The 22,397-nt window shown below is 37.4% G+C and overlaps 2 protein-coding genes across 6 annotated transcripts in view; one reads left to right on the top strand and one right to left on the bottom strand.

Annotated features, from left to right (window-relative positions):
- The window catches only part of SREK1IP1 (SREK1 interacting protein 1), a 49,256-nt gene extending 38,303 nt beyond the window's left edge, over positions 1 to 10,953 (bottom strand). Inside the window, exon 1 of one of the 3 annotated variants that reach the window (XM_001165048.8) lies at positions 10,815 to 10,953. In XM_001165048.8, the coding sequence (XP_001165048.1) occupies positions 10,815 to 10,827 (13 nt within the window). In that variant the 5' untranslated portion in view covers positions 10,828 to 10,953. Of the gene's footprint in view, positions 1 to 8,431; positions 8,558 to 10,814 lie in introns of those variants that run through there. The other 2 variants (XM_009449097.5, XM_016953253.4) reach the window with 2 other exon arrangements.
- Positions 10,954 to 10,989: 36 nt separating this feature from the next.
- The window catches only part of CWC27 (CWC27 spliceosome associated cyclophilin), a 251,293-nt gene continuing 239,885 nt past the window's right edge, over positions 10,990 to 22,397 (top strand). For all 3 annotated transcript variants that reach the window (XM_517739.8, XM_063811207.1, XM_063811206.1), the window contains exons 1-2: positions 10,990 to 11,490; positions 16,997 to 17,093. In XM_517739.8, the coding sequence (XP_517739.3) occupies positions 11,449 to 11,490; positions 16,997 to 17,093 (139 nt within the window). In that variant the 5' untranslated portion in view covers positions 10,990 to 11,448. The remainder of the gene's footprint in view (positions 11,491 to 16,996; positions 17,094 to 22,397) is intronic.

Raw genomic sequence — 22,397 nt, 5'->3', positions numbered from 1 at the left:
TTACTGTCACTTCATAACTCATAAACTGCAACTCTTCTGAAGCTCACTTGCACAGCAAACTCCAGGTCTTTTAAGAGGTAAAATGTCATACTTATTGTAGTATTTATGCATTTTTTTAACCAATTAACATGTGTAAAACTGTGCTACTGTTTCTATTAGGTTCCTATCTTTTTTTTTTTTTTTTTTTTTTTTTGAGATGGAGTCTGCCTCTGTCGCCCAGGCTGGAGTGCAGTGGCGTGATCTCAGCTCACTGCAAGCTTGGCCTTCTGGGTTCACACCATTCTCCTGCCTCAGCCTCCTCCTGAGTAGCTGGGACTACAGGCGCCCGCCACCACGCCAGGCTAATTTTTTGTATTTTTTTTTAGTACAGATGGGGTTTCACCATGTTAGCCAGGATGGTCTCGATCTCCTGACCTCGTAATCCGCCTGCCTTGGCCTCCCAACGTGCTGGGATTACAGGTGTGAGCCACTGCTCCTGGCCCTTCTTTTTTTGAGACTGAGTCTTGCTCTATCACCCAAGCTGGAGTGCAGTGGAGTGATCTCAGCAAACTGCAACCTCTGCCTCCCAGGTTTAAGTGATTCTCCTGCCTCAGCCTCCTGAGTAGGTGGGATTGCAGGTGCCTGCCACCACACCCGGCTAATTTTTGTATTTTTAGTAGAGACGGGGTTTCACCATGTTGGTTCCTATCTTTTTTTAATGTGTCATTGAAGCTTTTGAGCATTGTACTCTAATCCCATTGTTTCCCTGTAAACCCTGTCATAGTTAAAAACAAATATGTTATGTTGTAGCAGAATTTGACTGGAATAAAATCAAATGAATAATATAATCTGAGGGTCCTCCATTTTGAAAACAACTGCATGTTGAGAAAAGCTCAGAGAATTGGGGTCAGTGTTAAATCTGTTTCCATAGAAACTGTAGATGCTAAAAAATACTGAATAAAATTATGCTAAATGCATCATTACTATTACTGCAACAGAATAAAAATGTTGTAATAGATCTGAAATAATCTTATCTCAGCATGTATTAGAATTGAACTCATGACAAAAGGCACTGATAAATTCATCACTCAAGTATCCCACAGTTTTAGAGTAAACAAACTATGAAACTTTTTCTTGGCAGATCATCATCTTTACTAAAGTTGAAACTTTTACATGACAGGGAAATATAACCAGAACTCTAAATAAAGTACTTTACATCAGCTAGTTCCTCACCAGTCTTTGGTTAAATTATTATTTCAGCTTCATTAGTCTTTAATTTTCGTGATTGGGCAACTGAATGCTTCTACCCAAGAGTTTGAATCTGAGGCAACTGACTTAATAGATCTGAGACAAGTGACACAATAAAGTGGGGAAAGTTAATTCATTCTGCTGTCAGGATTCAGTTTCCAGGGGCACTGATATCACTGGCAGTAGCAGCCCTAACCAGGTTTGGGCTTGTGCAGGATCTTGGATATGGGTTCCCTGTGTCATTTCTATTTTCTGACCCTTATTATGCAGGCTTTGCTTAGATTCACTGAGCTACCTGATATCTTTCCTTTTCTGCTTAAGTTAACTAGTCAGTTTCTATCGTTTGGAATAAGAACCCTGGCTGATATAACGGTACTCAAAATCCATGTCAAACTGACTATAGTAGGGCTATATTGTGAGGTCCTTACTCAGCTAAGTTACCTACTTCTCTGCCTTGGGCTCCCGTGCAGTTCTTGGCTCCATTCCTTTTTGAAGTTTGCTAAGGCTGTTCAGAGTAATACATTGTGCCCACCTCAAAATTTTCCTTTCTAATCATGACCTGCAATCCAAAAGGCATTATATAAAAACTTATAAATTTGACATTGGAAAAAAACTGAATGGCAAAAACCACCAAAAGCAAACTCAAAAGACACGTGGAAACTTGAGGAAAAAATATTTGCGCCTCATAGGACCAAAAAAGGGCAATTATCCCTATGTATATATCTCAGCAAATCATTAAGAAAAAGATCAGTAACCAACAGGAAAAAAATTGGCAAAGGATGTTCACAGAAACGGAAATAGAAATGACTCTCAAACATGTGGAGATATGCTCAGTCTTATTTAAAACAACAGGTAAAATGTACACTAAAAACTATACTGGGATTCCATTTTCACTTATCAGAATCGCAAAGATTGAAAGGTTGAAGGAAGTGTAGGGGGGCATACTCTCATACATTGCTGGCAGGAGCATAAATTAGTACTATCTCTTATGGAAAGCAGGCTGACAAAACCTGTCAGAATTACAAGTGTACATACCTCTCTGACACAACAATCTCACATTTGGGAATTAGTTCTCCCAATTTATTTGCACAAATGCATACTGACTTATGTACAATGTTATTCACTATAGCATTGTTTTTAATAGGGACAGAGTAGAAATAATTTAAATATCAATACGGAACTGGCTAAATCAATTACGGTATGAAATAATGGGGATGGTTTTTATTTAATGATGTTATGATCGCTAAGATATACTGTAAAAAGAAAAAAAGCAAGGTGCAGAACAGTGTTTATGGCATGTTGCCATTCATACAAAAAAAAGAAGATGATAGAGCAGGAGCACTGTCATCTGGCACAAACACCACCACTTTAAATTCCAGCTCCCTTTCTAGCCTCATGCATTTCAAGGAAATTACTTCTCTTCTAATTGTAAGCAGCCAGAAAGAACAGACAATAACATACAGATAAGACAGCTGGGCACAAAGGGAGGTGGGGGGAAAGTCTCTTGAGCAACTGCCAAACTTCACCCTCATACAATGGGCCCCAGTAAAATAGTGGGCCTTAATAAGCACATTCCTTTCCCTTCAGGTGCACTAGGATAGAAAAGCTACATGCAGACTGATAGGCCTGCAGCTGCAGAAAGATGTATGGGAACAGACACACAACTCTCCCTCCCAGATAAGCACAACAAAGAGTCAGAGAAGCAGTCCAAGCCTCTGATAAACTCTCCCACCCTGAATCTTTAAAAACTCTTAGTTTGTAAGTGAGTGTGCCTCTGACCTAACTTGGCCAGAAGGCGCCTCTCAGGTTTGTTTTCTCTAAATAAATCTGTCCTGACTGGCGAGCCATCTTTTCATGTTTCTTACCTCTTTCTTTAATTCTTACAGAAGATATTAGACATACCTCTGTAAGGATATAGATTGGTTACTTGAAGAAAGAAAACTAAGTCCAGACAGAGAAGGACTTGAGTAAGAGACATGTCACTATATACCTTTTGGCAGTTTTAAAATGTGAAAAGTGATTAAATTACCCTTTCAAAAACCAATCTGGAAAATCTCCCTCAAACAAACAAAACTGTAACACTAAGAAAAGTAACTGTCAAGTAAACATTATCTGACAAAAGGCAATTATTGCATTTGTAAATTCTTCAGAGAGGTTACATTGCAGACTTTCAATAAAATTTTATTAATTCATGATGTCAGAATTATACTTGCTAAATATTAAGGGCTTACTCTGAATCTAGTATTCTGTTAAACAACTTGGGTGATAGTGGGAGGAATCAGGTAATTGGGCTGGTCCTTTTTCTTCCAGTAACTTAAAGTAGCCATATAATTTTGAATCCAACTCAGTGCTTACCATGATGGAGAGTTGCTAAGAGGTGCTCAACAAATACTTATTGATTTGAGGTTATAAGCTTAAGAAAATACAGTCATGTTTCATTTAATGACAGGGATACATTCTGAGAAATGTGTTGTTAGGCACAACACAGAAATTTTGTCCTTGTGGCAACATCATGGTGTACATAAACCTGGGTGATATAGCCTGCTATACACCTAGGCTATATGGTATAGCCTACTGCTCCTAAGCTACAAACTTGTACCGTATGTCACTGTATTGATACTACAAGCAGTTGTAACACAATGGTGAGTACTTGTGTATCTAAACATACCTAAACATTGAAAAGGTACAGTAAAAATAAGAGTATTATAATCTTATGGGACCACCATTGTATATGCAGTCAGTTATTGACCAAAACATCATTTTGTGGTGCATGACTATACTTCAGAAGTTGGAAACTGGCAACTTCTCTAGACCCCAGTTGCCAGCTAAGAAATACGCGTGTGCGTATACACACACACTCAATTTATTTGTCAAAATTCTTCAAGCCAAACATTTGTGATCTGTGCTGTTTTTAAAACATGTAAATTATGTCTTAGTAGTTAGCACAAAAGAAAAAAAATTTTAAAGTTAACAGTAGACAACGAAGAAACAGAAAATATTGAGAAAACCAAAAAGAAGGGACAAAAATAAAAGGACTGAGAAAAATTGAGAGAAAGATGGAGAGTCCTCAACACTTGCTTCAGGTTGGTCAGTGGTCTGCAAAGGAATGTCATATTCGATTTAAATTTATTTCCTTGAAATTTTACATCACCTATCTTTCCAAAGGCAATAACTTAGTCACTGGGAATTTTAACAGTGATGCTTAGAACTTAATATATTTTTCCTATTGTCTATTTTGGAATTTAGGGAAGCCTGACATTTTCATTATATTAAAATATTTTCTAGAATCGCTTAAATTTAAACATATACAGCTTAAGTAACTAAGTGTTTTAGTACTAAGTAATTAGAAATTGCAATTACTTCTGTCACAGGACCCATTCTTTTCATTTTTAATTGGATTAGAGTCAATTAGATTAATTTTGTTTAGTAACAAGTTTTATATTTGGTTACTCCATTATGGTTTTAGTTACAATCTGGGAACCTATAAAGACAATTTCAATTACTTCTGCTTTTAAAATTCAAACTGCAGCCATATTTTATAAGTGGTAATATCTATTTATATAATATATATGTTCTGCTTAAGTTGATGCAAAGTAAAATTCCAAGTATTTTATTTTTCTACCATTTATATTAAAAATTCATAGATACACTCCTTTCTTTGGGACCCCAAATACTGTACTAAAGTCAAAGTAGACAAAGCAGTAGAAATTAGTCATTTTTTACTAAAACATTAATACTTCATTAATTAATAAGATAATTTAAAAAATAGGCTAAATGAGTTTCTCAATGCAAGTATTCTGAAATAGCAGATGTCTTAATAGTCCATTAAAAATGCCTTCATAGGCCAGGTGTGGTGGCTCACACCTGTAATCTCAGCACTTTGGGAGGCTGAGGTGGGTGGATCACTTGAGGCCAGGAGTTCAAGACCAACCTGGGCAATAGGGTGAAACTCCATCTCTACTAAAATTCCAAAAATTAGCCAGGCGTGGTCGTGGACGCCTGCAATCTCAGCTGCTCAGGAGGCTGAGGCATGAGAATCACTTGAACCCAGGAGGCGGAGGTTGCAGTGAGCTGAAATTGCATCACTGCACTCCAGCCTGGGTGACAGAGCGAGACTCTGTCTCCAAATAAATATATATATAAACAAATAAAATTAAAATTAAAAAAAGGCTTCATAATCATTTGACTCCAAAAGGAGAACTAGCAAACCAATCAAAGAGCTGTTTACTGATATGAGTTTTATACTGATATGAAATGTATAAAACTCTTTAGTCTACATGCCTCACAAAGTACAATTAATCGATGAAGAAAAAAGGTATAAGAAGAGACAGAGAGGCTGGGCGCGGTGGCTCATGCCTGTAATCCCAGGACTTTGGGAGGCTGAGGCAGGCGGGTCACAGGGTCAGGAGATCTAGACCATCCTGGCTAACATGGTGAAACCTGCCTCTACTAAAAATACAAAAAATTACCCGGGTATAGTGGCATGTGCCTGTAGTCCCAGTTACTTGGGAGGCTGAGGCAGAAGAATCACTTGAACCCGGGAGGCAGAGGCTGCAGTGAGCCGAGATAGTGCCACTGCACTCCATCCTGGGCGACAGAGCGAGACTCCGTCACCCCCCCCCCCAAAAAAAAGAAAAAAAATAGAAGAGACAGAAAAATTTGTTTAAGAAGAGACAGAAATTTAATTACCTAATGAAACAGAATGAAGACTGTATTAGCTTAATCTGTTTAGTACTATTTCTGCTCAGCAGCAGTTATAGTAATCAACCCTCTAATTATTCATTATTTACCTATGATGGGTATAACTTTGAACTCGATGTTAGAGAAGCCATAGGGATGAATCAAGCCCCTACAGGGATATCCAATCTTCTGGCTTTGCTGGGCCACACTGTTTTGGGCCACACTTGCATTGTACTTTTACAGCACTGTCACACCTATTATCTCAATTTTTGCTGGGTTTAAACAGTTTATCTATACCTTGCCATCCAACTTAATGGCACAATTTAACATTATTATACTTTGAAGCATTATTTTGAATTGAAAGAAGGTTAACATAACAGTGGTGTAAGTTTAAGAGAATTTTAATAAGGGCTTAAAAATCACTTTTGTCCCCTTTCTTAAGTAGTATTTTCATGTATTGCTTAAAGTTTTATGAGGGCATAAACTATAGAATACACTGAAATACACTAACACTAACAATAGCTGATGAGCTTTAAAAAAAAAATCACAAAAAAACTCATAATGTTTTAAGAAAGTTTACGAGTCTGTGTTGGGCTGCATTCACAGTCGTCCTGAGCTGCATGCAGCCCATGGGAAGCGACACTATACTAGTTTATCTATGGTAATGCAACCACAGCTGTAATCCATGATAGAATGTGCCAGGTTCCATAAAAGACACAGAGCTCTATTTAATAAGCATGAAGAAGTGGCAGGCAAGAGTTTCAGCCAAGAGATCAGGAAAGCTTCCCATAGGTAGTTACAGGCAATATAGGAGGTAATAACAAAGGCTCGTAGGTAGGAAAGCACTTGAGAGGTTCACAGAATAATTGGCCAAGTCAGATTTTTGCAGGATTGTAGAATGCATGAGGGGAGTGGTGGAAGGAAAGAGTAGAAAGAGTGATTTGGTCATGCTTGGGAGTGTGCACTGCATTCTCGCAGAGAGAGATGGGGAGACTTGGCATTTTTAACACTTTAGAAGCTTAAGAAACCTTAGCCTTCAACTCCATTATGGAGACACAAAAACTGAACCTCCGAAAGGTTAAGTGTCTTGAAGAGAACTACAAAATTCACAGATAGGGGTCAAGAACTAAGTTCATGCCTCCCACCAATGACAGGATCAGATATATGATTCAGGAAAATTAGTTTAGCAGCAATGTGCAATATAGACTAGAGAGAAAACAAATTACCTATAGTCTAGTTTAGGAATAAAGAAAAATTGGATGTAATTGAGAATTCTTCTATTACTAAGATACTATCATAATGTGTTTTAAAAATCTTATTCACTGTGATGTGCCAGAGTGAAATGTTAGCTTGGCCATAGAAAAATTCCCTACCTTGGCTATAGGGCTTCAGTGAAGGAGATAATAAGAAAACAGTTTTGTGCCAACTACATCAGTAACATACGTTGCCACTTGTGCCAGTTCAGCTTTTCATGGAGAGTGGTGAATCACTGACATGAATGTTGGAGGTAATTTCAACAACTGTGAATGGGAAAAGCAGTTTTTTCAAAGAAAGTAAATTTCACTGAAACCTGTGATCAAATATTATTTCTATAATAACAACTAAGAGTAAGATTTTCCTAAATGCCTACATTTCATTGTATTACCTACATAATGGTATACGCTTATACACAATGCTATGGAAACAAGGGTGAAGCACATGATCATAAAACAGACAAGGCTGATTTTTATGTGTGGTTTGCGGAAAGCAGCCTTGTTACTTTATAATCATACCTTGTCATAATCACTAGCAGGACCACCCCAAGAAATGCCAAACTGAATCCATTAAACCTATAATTAAAGAGCCTAACATAATACTTGTCCTCCTTGATGATAACCTTGAAAAGTTTAGATTAGCCCTATTTTCCTTTAATACCCTGTCTGGATCGATCATCTAAGAAATTATCTTACGATTTTCTGTATCTGTATTTTCTAATGACACTTGCATTGTACTTTTACAGCACTGTCACACCTATTATCTCAATTATTGCTGGGTTTAAACAGTTTATAGCTTGCCATCTAGCTTAATGGCACAATTTAACATTATTATACTTTGAAGCACTATTTTGAATTGAAAGAAGGTTAACATATCTATAACACTGGTCTAAGTTTAAGAGAATTTTAATGAGGCCTTAAAAAATCACTTTTGTCCCCTTTCTTAAGTAGCACATTTTCATGTACTGCTTAAAGTTTTATGAGGGCACAGACTATGACACTGTGTCCTCCAGTGTGCCCATATCACACAGGTGCCCAAAAGGCTTGCTCAAGTAATGAAATGAGCAGTGATAACAGGTCAACTTTGGGTGCAGCTGTGTCGTATAAAGATCACTAGAGCTGACTCGGCCTATTAGGATGCCTAGGCAATCTACTGTGTAGGTTTATCTTTCGCTGCTGGCCTCTTAGATGTTGACCAGGCTTCAGCCACAGACCTTCCCTTCACATTCTACACACCATCTAAGCAGAGTGCTCCACTCCCATAGCCTTACCTCCTATTATGTGTGTGGGTAACACCCAAATCATTGTCTTTGACTCTGACTTCTTTCCTAAGCTACAAATTATATCTCTTACTATTAACTATTTGCATTCCTATGTCTGACTAACCTCAACACGACAAGCCCCAGATTGGATGTCATCATCATCCCCTTAACCCCTGCCCCTTGTGAGGTGTTGTCATGTCAGTAAACAGCCCCACCCAATTGCTTAACAGTAAAACCCAGGTAAACCTCATTTCCTCTTTTACCTACCCACATTGAATCAATCACCAACTCCTAGTGACTCTACCACCAAAAATGTATCTTCAATTTATCCACTTCTCTCCTTACCTATTGAGATCACATCTCAGCCACACATCATCATAACTCACCAGAATTACTCCTAACTGGTAAACTTTGTCTCCAATCTACTTTCTAGCCAGAATTATCTTTCCAAAATGTGAATCTGCTTTAAAATCCTTAAATGGCTTCCTGCCATCTGTAGGATAATGCCAAACCTCTTGTCATGGCCTACAGGTCCTTAAAGAGCTGGAAACTACCTTGTAAGTTATCCTATACGATGGCAAAATGAATGAAGTGCACAGTCTAGAGGAACCAGACTGACTTCTTGCTTTCCAGCTGTCTCATAATAGGCAAATTACTTGATTTCTTTGTCCCTCAGTGTCCTCATCTGTAAAATGGGAATATTAATACTCATTTCACAGTGCAGTTGTGAACATTAAATGAGATAGAATACAATGTTTGATATAGTATCTGACATATTTGACTTATAAATATTAGTCAATATTAGCTACAGTTACTATCTACTTAATTTCTCACTTACCTCCCATTTGTATTTGAGTTCTATCCACAGAAAACATCTTTCATTCTGACATATTTGACACATAAATATTAGTCAATATTAGCTACAGCTACTACCTCTGTACTTAATTTCTCACTTATCTCCCATCTGTATTTGAGTTCCATCCATAGAAAACATCTTTCATTTCCTCTTTTCACATATTTCCTCTTCCTTCACGTATCCAGTTCCTCCGACTGCAGTCTCCTCTCCCTTCAAGCCACCCCTCCTACAATTTAGATCTCCTCCTAAGTGCTACCTCCTTTGGAAAGTCCTTCTGCCCATCCTGTATGTGTTTGGTGCCCTTACTTTGTGCTTTCTAAGGTCTTGTATTTTCCTTGCCATGGCACTTGTCCCACTTTCTGTAAATTTCTCTCTCTTCACTGCTAAATTCTAAGTTCTGTGTGAAGCGTAACCATGTCTACCTTGCTCACCACTGTATTTTCAATGCCCAGTACCAGTGCCTGGCACACAGTAGGCTTAATAAAGAGTGTACATTTCCTCTCTCACAGCTCCAGATGTACTCCTCCGCAAACTTCAGTTAGTACAAAAGCACAGTGTTCCAATAACAGCTATCTGTAGAAGGAGGTTCAAAAAGGCTGCCACAGAACAAAGAACCTGGTCAAATAATACTGGGAAGTGCAGGTTTAAACAAAGTTAGGGTTCTGAACCATAGTAATTCTATAGTTCATAGTAATTCTATAGCAATTCATAGTATTCTATTCTAATAGAATAGAATCTTTTCTATTACTAAAGTGCGCTGGGAATTTCCAAGTTGGGAGGTGGGGTGGAGAAGTGTGTATTTCTGAAAATGTCTCCTGCAATCAGTGTTCTGCAGTGGCAAAGCCGGTTTGAGGAGATGCTTTCCGCTACTAGAACTTCCAAGTAAGCTGGTAGTTGAGGACGAGAAAATCTTTTAAGTAATTATTCTGCAGAGTTCACCGTTTTTAGGTCAGTAACTTCTGGACATAGAATTTGAGAGTTAGAAGAAATCTTACATATAATTCAACAAAGCTCCTTCTTTTTATAAGGAAACTGAGGCCCAGAAGCACAAAGCGACCAATCTATGGCCACGGAGCAGCTACATACAACAGGAAGAGCTAGAAGTAGAACCCGCACACCCGGTGGGTCCTAGCGACTTCTAAGACAAACGATGCCTCCGGTTACCTGGGTCGGCCAAGTGTTCCCACTTCAAGTTTTAGTTTTAAGCCATACCACAGTTAAGGTAGTTTTTCTCGGCCGCTTGCCCCCTTAGGCCTACAGTTACAGTCTCTCCCTCCTCCCTCTCTTCCACAATACACTTTCCCTGTAATCCCAAGCAGCTGGGGCTTGGCTCCTGGGGGGAAGATAGTTACTTTCTTTCCTTCAGAGTTTATGTTTGGAGTGTAAACTTTTTCATGTAAACAAAACAAACCTGTGAATTTTAAGGCCTCCGCCTAAATCCCCATGGGCGCTGCTCCGTACACCCCGCACCCTACCCTACCCTCCCTTGCGCTCCCTTCGGAGCTCGGACGCAGAGGCCCTGTAATTGCTCCTTACCTGGGACTGCCATGACGGTGGTAAGAGGGGTAACTCGAGCCTCTGGCTTTCGAAAAGGCGCTTGCTTCCCGCCAGCTGTGAGAACAAGGCACAGTCAAAGCGGCGTTTTCCTTCCCCCAGCGCAGCAGCACCCTCGCTACGGTCGGGAAGGGCCTGTACGCCTCTAGCGACGGCAGAACCAGTAGATGCGGATGCAGTTTCCGGACGAGTCATATTGCAGAAGACACATGGTCCGAACCATTACTGATAGTTTTGGAGGGGGAGTTGAGTTTGATCTGCACACGAGAGTAGTGTAAACACCGCCAACACTTATGAAGTGTCCCTTCTAATATTGTAATACAAATTACATTAAGCTATGGTAACTTTACAGACTTTTCTCGTTCCCTGGAGTACATTGGAATAACCCTTCTCAGGGTTAGCGGTGCTCGGGTCCGGTAACAACATGGCGGTGTCCGTGAGGGGCTCCTTTGGGCAGGGGTAGTGTTTGGTGTCCCTGTCTTGCGTGATATTGACAAACTGAAGCTTTCCTGCACCACTGGACTTAAGGAAGAGTGTACTCGTAGGCGGACAGCTTTAGTGGCCGGCCGGCCGCTCTCATCCCCCATAAGGAGCAGAGTCCTTTGTACTGACCAGGATGAGCAACATCTACATCCAGGAGCCTCCCACGAATGGGAAGGTGAGAGCCTCATCTAGGGAACTTGGCGTCCTGGGATCCCCAAAGTGAGATTTCCCGGATTTGGGGTGGGGAATGGGTTTCAGGATCTCGTGGTAGGAAGAGACCACGAGAAGTGTTGTCTTTACTCCTGCATGTGGACAATGTTGCATTGAAACACTGATGTTGGTACTTTTCAGGATGTACTTGAAGAAGTCAAGTGGAGATTTCTCTACCTACCAGCATTCCGTTTCTATTTTATGCTTTAACCCAACTCATGCAGCCGATTTCTGGGGTCTTAGCTTTTTAAACAGACATTTTTGAGTTTGATATATTCTTTGCTTAACTTGGAGGTCATTCATTCTCCATTTCTTCTACAATCATTAATTGAACGCCTGCGAGGCACTGGGCACTGTACTAGGCGCCGGAGATACAAAGATGGATGGGTAAGGTAGTTGTTTTCCCGGAAAAGCTTATAGTTTAGTTTGTGAGACAGACAGGTAAACAAAAGCCTGTATGTCTGATAAGCGTGCTTGTGGAAAAGAGACCAGGTTGCTATGGCGGTTACTGAGTAGTGAACAACTGGGGAAGTTAGGAAAAGCCTCATGGAAAAGATATCTTTTGAGCTGGTTTTAAAACCTGAGATGACTGTCAGTCAGAGAAAGTGGGAAATGGGGACTATTACCACATTAGAATGGGGAAAGGTTTCTCTGATTGATTTGATAGCTAATGTATGCCAATTCCCATCCAAGATGTTTGTGTGCTGTACAAGGCAGAAGAGTCTGTTGTGGAATAAGTGTCACCTGAATTCTTAAATTGAGACCTAGCTTATATCACATATGAAATTTGATGAATCAGCATATTGGAGAAAATGAGATTGGAAGTATATAGTTGAATTAAGATAAGCTAAATTTACACAACATACCATCCTGTTTGTTACATGATTGCATCATAAATAATTTATACAGTCTTTTATTCATTGACATTTGATAATGTAATGAGAGCAATTTAAAAGTGAAACTAAAAATGCTGTAATTCCCAGCAAAAATTTAATGGATATTTTATGGGCAGACCAATTCTTTCAATTCTTTGTTTGAACTTCTCCTGGGCATTGTAGATTAGTATGTCCATCCCACCCCTCACCTATCTTATTTAATATCAATGTGAAAACCCAAAATACCTACCTCCTCCTATTTCCAAATGTTTCTTGAGGGCAATATCACCCCCAGTTAATAAACATTGGTAGAGATTGAATAGATTTACCATCCTGCCAGACAGGGCCTTCACACTTGCTGTTCCTCTGTCTAATCAAGTGTTGACCTTAGCAAAGAGCCCTTTCTTATCTACTTTCTATGAAATAGCAAACTTCAATCATGCCTTGCATCCCAGCAGTCTCTGGCCCCCTTAACCTTTTTAGTTTTTTCCATGGTATTTATTAATTATTTAGTATTACTGTATCCTTCCTCCTACCTTCCCCCTGTAGAATGTAAGGAACATAAGGGCAGAGACAAACATCTAGAACAGTACTTGATACATGATAGAAGGAGTTCAGATAGGTATTGAATAAATGAATGGATGGATGAATTAATACTATATTTTTCTTAGTTTTTGAGAAGTATTAAGTATCAGTGAGTTTGAGGTTATACTGCTGCTGGTCAAGGACAGACTTAATTGCTTTATTCTAAAGGAAGATTTGACATGGTCATATAGATGAAAAGCTTTAACAAGGATACATTCCTGAATAGATTATTCATTCAACAAATAATGATTGAGCAAATCAATTGCCAGGCTCTATGCTAGGTTTTAGGGAGACAATGGAAAGAAAACACAGCATTGACTCAGTTGTCATGAGTTAGTTGAGTGAAGTATACATTGACTGAATAATCATGCAAATAAATGTTTAATTACAAAATGTGATAAATACTATCTTCTGAACAGAAATAGGCTGAATGATAACATAAGGGCCCAAGTTTTCATCCAAAAACAGCTTGGGACTTTTTCCAGCATAAGGCTCATCAAAGATATTAAAGCTTCTAAGTTCTGTAAGGTTAAGAGTGTGGACAAAAATTTGGTCTGTGAAGAATTTGAAGCAAATGTAATAAGTCTGTTCAATGAATGTTTATTGCCTTTACTATCTAATGGTACATTAGGTGCTGAAAGGGTACAGAGACATTCAGAGTAAATGGGACAAAATTCCTCCCTTCAAAGAACTTAGTATCAGCTTGGGAAGTAATTGATACATGATACCAGTGCTTGGTCCCTGGTTGTCCATAAATGTTCTGTGTTTTGCTGTAACCCTAGCCCCTGAAGATGAGGCAAAGAAATGTAGTACTTGACAGAAAGTTTTTAAGCATAAGAGGTAATTCCCTGAAGATGAAATTTCCACATATTATGATCACTTATTCTAAATTGTGTCTGGCTTCTTCACTTAGTGTAATGTTGCTTTCAAATGATAGGGGTCTGTCTTCCTGTTGTACACACTTAGTTTTTAAATATCTTGAAAATCAAAATGGCTTTATAGGTATATTTGCATATATGTTTATAAGAAACATGATATTATCAAAGTATTAATTGGGAATTTTAAGAGAAAGAGCCAAGGAGGCCTACAAAGTAGTGATGGCCAAAGAGAATGTATGGCCAGAGGAGGAAGGAGCCATATACCTTCTTTATTAATTCAGTAGCTTATTAATGAAAAGATTAAGAAACCCTGGTGAGCAAGGTGGCCCGATTATATATGCATTCTTTTTACTAGGTGTAAGTTGCCTGTGGCCAAAAAACCACGTAATAATGACTATCATTTTTTGAGCACTTATTATTTGTCATTTAATTTTCCAAGCAGTCTATGTATTATAGCTCATTTTGTCCTCACAGAAATCCTAAAAGATATTATTATCCCATTTTTAGATTAGGAAATTAAGTGACAGAGATGTCAGATAGTGTGCGCAAGCTAGTAAGTGGAAGGGCCAGTATTTGAATTTGGGCATCCTGATTCCAGAGCCTGTGGAGGGAGGGATGATGTAATTAGTGTGTTCATTAGAGCAGTGGTTTCTAAACCAGTGAGTGCATACTTCAGTGGGTGTGCAAAACCATCCATGAGCTGTGGGGAGAAAATCTATATATATTTGTATTTTTTTCCTTTGTTTAAATTCATTATTTAATATATATAAAAAGATGATGGCTGGGTGCAGTGGCTCATGCCTATAATCCCAGCACTTTGGGAGACTATGGCAGATTGCCTGAGGTCAGGAGTTCAAGACCAATCTGGCCAACAGGGTGAAACCCTGTCTCTACTAAAAAAAATGCAAAAAAAGTAGCCAGGCATGATGTTGTGAGCCTGTAATCCCAGCTACTCAGGAGGCTAAGGCAGGGGAATTGCTTGAACCAAGGAAGTGGAGGTTGCAGTGAACTGAGATCATGCCACTGCACTCCGGTCTGGGAGACAGTGAGACTCCATCTCAAAAAAAAAAAAAAAAAAAAAAAGTCCAGGCGCAGTGGCTCATGCCTGTAATCCCAGCACTTTCGGAGGCTGAGGCTGGCGGATAATGAGATCAGGAGCTCGAGACCAGCCTGGCCAACATGGTGAAACCCCGTCTCTACTAAAGATACAACAAATTAGCCGGGTGTGGCGGCGGGTGCCTGTAGTTCCAGCTACTCGGGAGGCTGAGGCAGGAGAATTGCTTGAACCCGGGAGGCAGAGGATGCAGTGGGCCGAGATCGTGCCGTTGCACTCCAGCCTGCGCAACGGGGTGAGACTCTGTCTCAAAAAAAAAAAAAAAAAAAAAAAAAGGCACTTTTTTGGCATTGTGGTGTAATTTTTCATAACGACTAGCTAAATAGATTTATAGACCATAGTATTTAGATTAACTAAACCAGCCATCACAAATTTCTTATTGAAGATATTATTAATAATATAAACAAGCAAATCATAAGAACATGATAGAGCTGATACCTCAGCATGGGAAGTCTGTCAAAAAAATCAGAAATTATTATGAAGACCATTGGAAATATGGATTTCTATTTATTGTTTTCAATGGTAAACTTTGCCTTAAATATATATTGTGTCTTGAAATATTTACCAGTAAGAGTATAAAGTCATTGTGATTTTCAAGACATTTAAAAACTAGATGTGTAGAACTGAAAGACCCATATATAATTTGAAAGCAACATTATGCTAAGTAAAAGAAGCCAGACACAAAAGGCCACATATTGTATGATTCTGTTTATATGAAATGTTCAATAGGCAAATCTACACAGACAGAAAGTAGATTAGTGGCTGCCAGAGAGTAGGAGTAGGGGTAAACAGGGAGTGACTGCTAATGAGTACAGGGTTTCTTTTTGGGGTGGTGAAATGTGACTTAGCATTGATGATACTGACCTTCTATGAGAAACAGCCTCATGTTTTTGAACAGTTATATTGCATACTCTTTACTTGAAAGAGCATTCTAAAAGATTGTGATGGTCACAAATAATTGACACTGATCTACTTTGGTATACTAGGGGAGAAAAAAGAAGAAGTAATACTAGAGAAATTGGTTTCCAGCTATGCCACAATGTTCAAATTTAGAGCCTAACATTCTTTTTGGTTATTTGTGGTTATAAATAAGACAATTATAAACTGTTTCCTGTGGGCCCAGCAGGGAGGGGTTCTAGTTGCAAAGTTTCTGGTTCTACCAAGGAGTATCTGCTGTTATGAGCTGGTGGAAAGGCTATCATGGGATTCTATTTACTACAGAAGGTGATTTTAAGACATAGTATTTTAGTAAATCACAAACCAGAATTAGATTAAGAATGTTCCTTTGTAAATTAGGAATAGCATGATGTTAAATGAGCAGAGAGAGTAAAAGGTAATTAAAAAGGGTAATTATAAAATTGCCCTATAATGTCACAATTTAATGGGTTCATTATTCTTTAATTTCTTAATTTGCTACACAGTTTTATTGGAATTGATGCAATGGGAAACTCAATTATAACAAATTTGCATTATTGGGGTTTTGTCATGTTTTATTTTATTTTGAGACAGGGTCTTGCTCTGTCATCCAGGCTGGAATATAGTGGCATGATCATAGCTCACTATTACTTCAGATTCCCAGGCTCAAGTGATCCTCTCAACTCAGCCTCCCAAATATCATGGAAGACCACCATGCCTGACTAATTAAAACAAATTTCCTTAGAGACAGGGTCTCTCTGTGTTGCCAAAGCTGTTCTTGAACTCCTAGCCTCAAGTGAACTCACTTTAGGTATTACCGTTTTCTAAACGAATGAAGTTTTTTTCTGTGATTAAAAAAGATATATGCTATTTTTTTCTTAAATCCCAAACTTTTTCTGAAATGGTATTTTGAAAGATCTAAATGTACAATGAGTTGTAGTGAATATTTGACATTTTGTTGAGTATATCAACAAAAGCCAAACACAATTTTTAATATTTCTTTTAAAATTGAAAACTCATTAGTGATTGCTACAAGTCAAATAGTTATTCAACTGATTATTAAGCAAAATAATAATTTAATAAAATGTAATATTCTTTCTACAGGTTTTATTGAAAACTACAGCTGGAGATATTGACATAGAGTTGTGGTCCAAAGAAGCTCCTAAAGCTTGCAGAAATTTTATCCAACTTTGTTTGGAAGGTAAATTATGACCGTTGACTTTTATTCTACTGGAGAAATTCTTGTTAATTTAAAAATAAACTGCAGTGTCTTCTTCACAACATTGAAGACTAATGTTAAATAGTGGTCATGAATGACAGGTGTTGCTATGAGGATATGGTATTGAGCTGGGTGTCAGGAAGTAGAGATAAGAGATAAATGTTATCCCAAATAAATTTGAATACTTTTAACAGAGCAGTTTATCTCAACAAATAATACTGTGATCCTCTTTGGTCTTCTTTGCTATCTTACGCTTCTTTCTTTCATTCTCTAAATTTGGGTGTTCCCTAAGATTGCCTCTAGTTCTCTATTGTCATCACTCTCTAGTTGTTACTTCAATCCAAATGACTACCACATTTAGAACTTCAGTCATTTCTTCTCTTCCTAGTACTAATTTACATATCTAATTGCCTAGTGGACTTTTCAACTGGAGCCTTCCACTGTTAGCTATAACAAAATCAGTGTAAAACCAAATTTACCAATTTCTTCCCCAGTCTGCCTTTCACCTGTATGACTGTAATTGCCTCTTGCCTGCTCCCCTTCCTGTCTTTCATCTTTAATTTCTTTTCTCTCTTACTTGTTTATATGGTATTTGAATCCTCAGGCAGCTTGGCTTCCTAGCTATCCAACTTTCTAGCTCATTGCACTAACCGCATGGTTTTAGTTGGACATTATTTCCTAAGCATTTCCTTTCCGTTTCCACTTTCATACATATCCTTATACTAGTTCCCCTTCTTTTGGTATGCTTTTTCTTCCCTTTTTTTACTGTTTAAGTCTACCCATTTTTAAATGTCTGTTCAAAATTCTAGTTTCTCCACACAGTCTTCCAGCTAGCATCCAGTGATATTATTATCAATGTCTCTAGTTTTTTTAGATTTCAGTCATAAAGTAACTATTTTTCTTTTTTTTAAATGCTGCAGAATTATACATCCATTGAAGTGTTTTTCCCTGCAGAGTATTCTCTTAGGGAAGTAAACCTTCCATTTTTAGAGCTTTTTGTTGGCTTCTAGAATACATTACATATGGTTTGGAATATCTCCAGTGGTGGCAAATCATTGTTCTTCTAAGTTATATTTGATTTTTAGAGGCAGTTTTATTCAAGGTATCAGAAAACAACATTTTGGGTCAGAAGCAAGGTGTGAAAGAGAATCCAGTAGTATGGTATGATGAGATCTCTCTAAATAGACATAATTATCAGGTGAAGATTTAAGAAATGAAAAATACCCAGATACCACCCCCTCTCCAAAAGAGAGAGTTGGGGAGGAGTGGAGCGAGAGAGAGAGAGAGAGAGAGAGAATGAAAGGACATCTGCAAAGACCATTATTAATAATTGCTATGGCAGGCAGGAAGGAAATAGAGTCAGGTAGGTAGTTCAGTCAGAGAGGCCTCAAATATCTGTTAACCAAGTTGAGAAACACAGGAGACATGGAAAAGTCAGACTTGTTTCTGGTAAGAAGCTTTGAAGATTCAAAAGCTCAAGTTTTACAGAAGGAGAGTAAAATTACAAAAACATTAGAAAGAATGAATGGTAAATTGCAATCCATGACCAGGTGAGTGGAAGAAGCAGAAAACATCTGGATACAATGTGACAGTGAAGAAGAAATGAGGTTCTTAAGTTGGGTGATGATAAACTCAATTATTACAACAAACAATTATTCCCCTATTTATAATAATGCAAGGAGAAAGAAGAAAGAATAGAAAAATAATTTTAAAAATAACCACAACAATTATCTTAATCAAATTCACCAATCCTCTTAATTGAATAGAGATAGAATTATTGTTGGAAAGGCTAACATGAAGCCTAAGAAGACTGATTTAAACAAGGATACTCCTAAATGAGTTAAGTCAAGGTTTCAAAAATATAATCCAGAAAACCCCATTTTAGTTCTTTGCTTCTATGATTTAGATGAGTCATAATGTTTCTAGATCTTGAAACACTCATATTTATTTTTTTAAAGCATGGTTTCCAGAATTTAAAAGCAAATGAATAAAAACATGAACAAGTAAGAGCGCGGTCTCAGATATGGCCCTCAACTAAAATGATGTTCATAGCCAAAGGATGGTTTATAGCCTTTAAAAAACCAAAGGATCTACATTATACAGACTTAATCTAGATTTTTGGTCTTTGCAGCATAGTTAGGTGGACATTTAAAATGAGTGGAACTTTTAAAAACTTATCAATTAAAAAATAGAGCAAAAAAGATATAAAGGAATGAAAGGGAAGCTTATTAGCTTTGATAATTTCATTAGTTCCTCCAGTGTGAGGAAGGAGTATAATTTTATGTTTGTTTTATAGACAAGTGGGGAGCAGAGGGAGAAGTGGATAAGAAAATCAAAATGTTTAATACATTGTGTGACTACTAATCTCTTCACCTTATTTCACATCATTCTTGTCTCATCATGGTCCACACTTCATTGCTTATCTTTTATTCTTTAATAATAGTTTACTAATTCTTTAGAGTGACAAATATAAGCATAAATATGCTATAAGTTAAAAGAAATTTCTTTACAAAACTAAAATATTTGTTTAAAAAAATACCAGATAGTGCAGACTGGTCGCAAGATGAGTGTTAGATAAAAAGTTATTAATGATAATATTTACATAGTTAAACACAAAACAGGATTCTAGAAGAAGAAACGTATAACTACTTTAAAGTGCAAGTATAAATTCCTCTATGAACTTGGGCAAGAAATATAATTAGTCAAAATATATGATAATGCCCATAGATTATTGTAGCCAGAAATAGAAACCATGTGACAAATACTAGAATGACAGCAATCAAATAGGAACTTTGTTTCATATTTCAGATACATTTAGGTATCTTTTTTCAATAGTGGAGAACATTCAGGAGGATATTATGAACATGCATAATGAAATAATAAAGCTTTTCCAAAACACTTGTGATGATGCATAAAAATTTAAGAAAATCAAATAAACATTGCAAGCAGCAAAATATACAGTATTATAAACTATAAATACAACTATAAATGCATAGTTCAATAGTGATTACTAATAAATTACAAAGAAGTAGAAATAGTAGATATGGAAGATTTGTGGACATTGGAAATTCCAGCTATGTTAGAATACAAAGTTATAGTGTAGAGAGTATAGAAAATTTTTACTCATTTATATATAGTATAATAATTTCATGCATTCAACAGGAATATAACTAGGAAAATCATAAAGAAAATCTTAAAATAAAAAGCCAGCATCGCTGAAATACTTAATGGGAAATAGGAAAAAGAAAGAAAATGGTGAAATTCTAAAATTTGAAAACACAAGCAATAAAGACCTCTTTCATGTCCTTTTTCCGTCACAGGTAACATATATCTGGGTCTTATGGATCTTGCTTCATAAGTAGTTCTTGAATCTGTGTATCTCAAGATAAGCCATAGTTATGTAATGACTCTCAGGATAGTAGTTGCTTGCTTGCATTCTCTCACTGGCTGTCTGTCGCATGCACTTGCGCTCTCTTGCTTTCTTTCTCTCTCTCTCTCTCACTCCCCCTCTCTCTCCAGTCATGTCTCTTTCTAATATATTCACCCTGGGTAAGAGTGACATTTTGAAAATGCAAATCTGATCATGTGCACAGTGCTCAAAAAGTATTGGTTGACTGCTTATTATGGGTCTAGATGAATATTCATTATATGATATATACTGGGGTATATTTTATATTCAAATTGGAATATGAATTTGTAGCATTTGAGTGAAGATATTAGTTTGACCTCACATTTGTGTTGAACTTGAAAATGTGTAGTTTGCTTTCATATTATTTAATCTTCAGATTGACACTGTGCCTTAATTTATGTTATTAGATTTATGAGAAAATGGAGTTTAAGACTGTATAGCTAGCAAAAGGCAAGACTCAAACTCCTGACTGCTACATACAGTGTTAGTGTAACTGATGAAATGGTTACCTAGGAATACAGGAGAGATACTTTAAGACCTTTTGGTTTTTATAGTATCTATTTGTAACCAGAGGGAACTTGTCTGCCCTAGGGAGCTCTTGTAAATAGAGCCCAACTGCCCTGCACTGGGAGAAGGGACTAAGCAAAAATCAGCTGGTCTTCCTTTCTACTTCTTATGTACTGTGTACTAAATACAGTTGTTAGAATACAGATTATAATTTTTAAAATATGCATTGTATATCCAGTTATACTTTGCAAATATAAATAATTATGAGGGTGTCTCCAAGCCACTAAAATAGGAACTTTATAAATTATGTCAGTAACTGTATCAGTAAAATGCCTGGCCCACAGTAGATACTTGATAAATATTTTTCATTGAATGAGTTATATTCAGGTTGTATTCAGTTGCAGGTAATAGAAGACCCAACTCAAAATGATTTAAATAATAAAGACATTTATCATCCTGTATGTCAAGAAATCTGGTGAAATCTTTAGGGAAGCTCAGTGAAATCTTTAGGGAACTGTGCTTTTTCCATCTTTCTGCTTTGTAACCCTCAGCATGTGATTGAATCATGACTGCCTAACTCGATGATTGGCTCAACCACAACCTGCTTTGTTGCTATTTGCTTTTTGTTTGTTTTTACAACAACAAAAATAATAGCTTTTGTTTATTCAGTACTTCATACTACATATGTTTTCCTCTTGTGCTTACCTAATGTAAGTACAGAACTAATTTCAATGATGTAAAATTTCTTTCCTTCCACCTAAAGGATTTTTTGAAAAAACTGTGGTGAAGTTTATATAAAATAGAACTAACCATTTTAAAGTGTACAGTTCAACATCATTTAGTATATTCACTATAATGTGCAGCCGGCACCTCTATGTAGTTCTAAAACACTTTATTACCCCAAAAGAAAACTCTGTATCCATTAACCCAGTCATTCTCTATTCTCCCCTTGATATGGTTTGGCTCTGTGTCCCCACCCAAATCTCACCTTGAATTGTAAACCCCATAATCCCCACATGTCTAGGGCAGGACCAGGTGGAAATGATTGGATCATAGGGGCATTTTCTCCCTTACTGTTCTTGTGATAATGAGTGAGTCTCATGAGATCTGATGGTTTTATAAGCATCTGGCATTTCCCCTGCTTGCACTCACTCCATCCTGCTGCCTGAAGAAAGTGCCTGCTTCTCCTTTGCCATCCGCCATGATTATAAGTTTCCTGAGGCCTCCCCAGCAATGTGGGACTGTCAATTAAACCTCTTTCCTTTATGAATTATCCAGTCTTGGATATTTCTTCATAGCAGTGTGAGAATGGACTAATATACCCCTCCTCCACCCACAGCCCCCAGCAACCACCAATCTATTTTCCATCT

The sequence above is a fragment of the Pan troglodytes genome, chromosome 4 (genome assembly GCF_028858775.2).
Source record: "Pan troglodytes isolate AG18354 chromosome 4, NHGRI_mPanTro3-v2.0_pri, whole genome shotgun sequence".
NCBI classification, from domain to species: domain Eukaryota; kingdom Metazoa; phylum Chordata; class Mammalia; order Primates; family Hominidae; genus Pan; species Pan troglodytes.
Note: the sequence above shows the minus strand (reverse complement) of the source record. Positions and strands in the feature narration are given on the sequence as shown.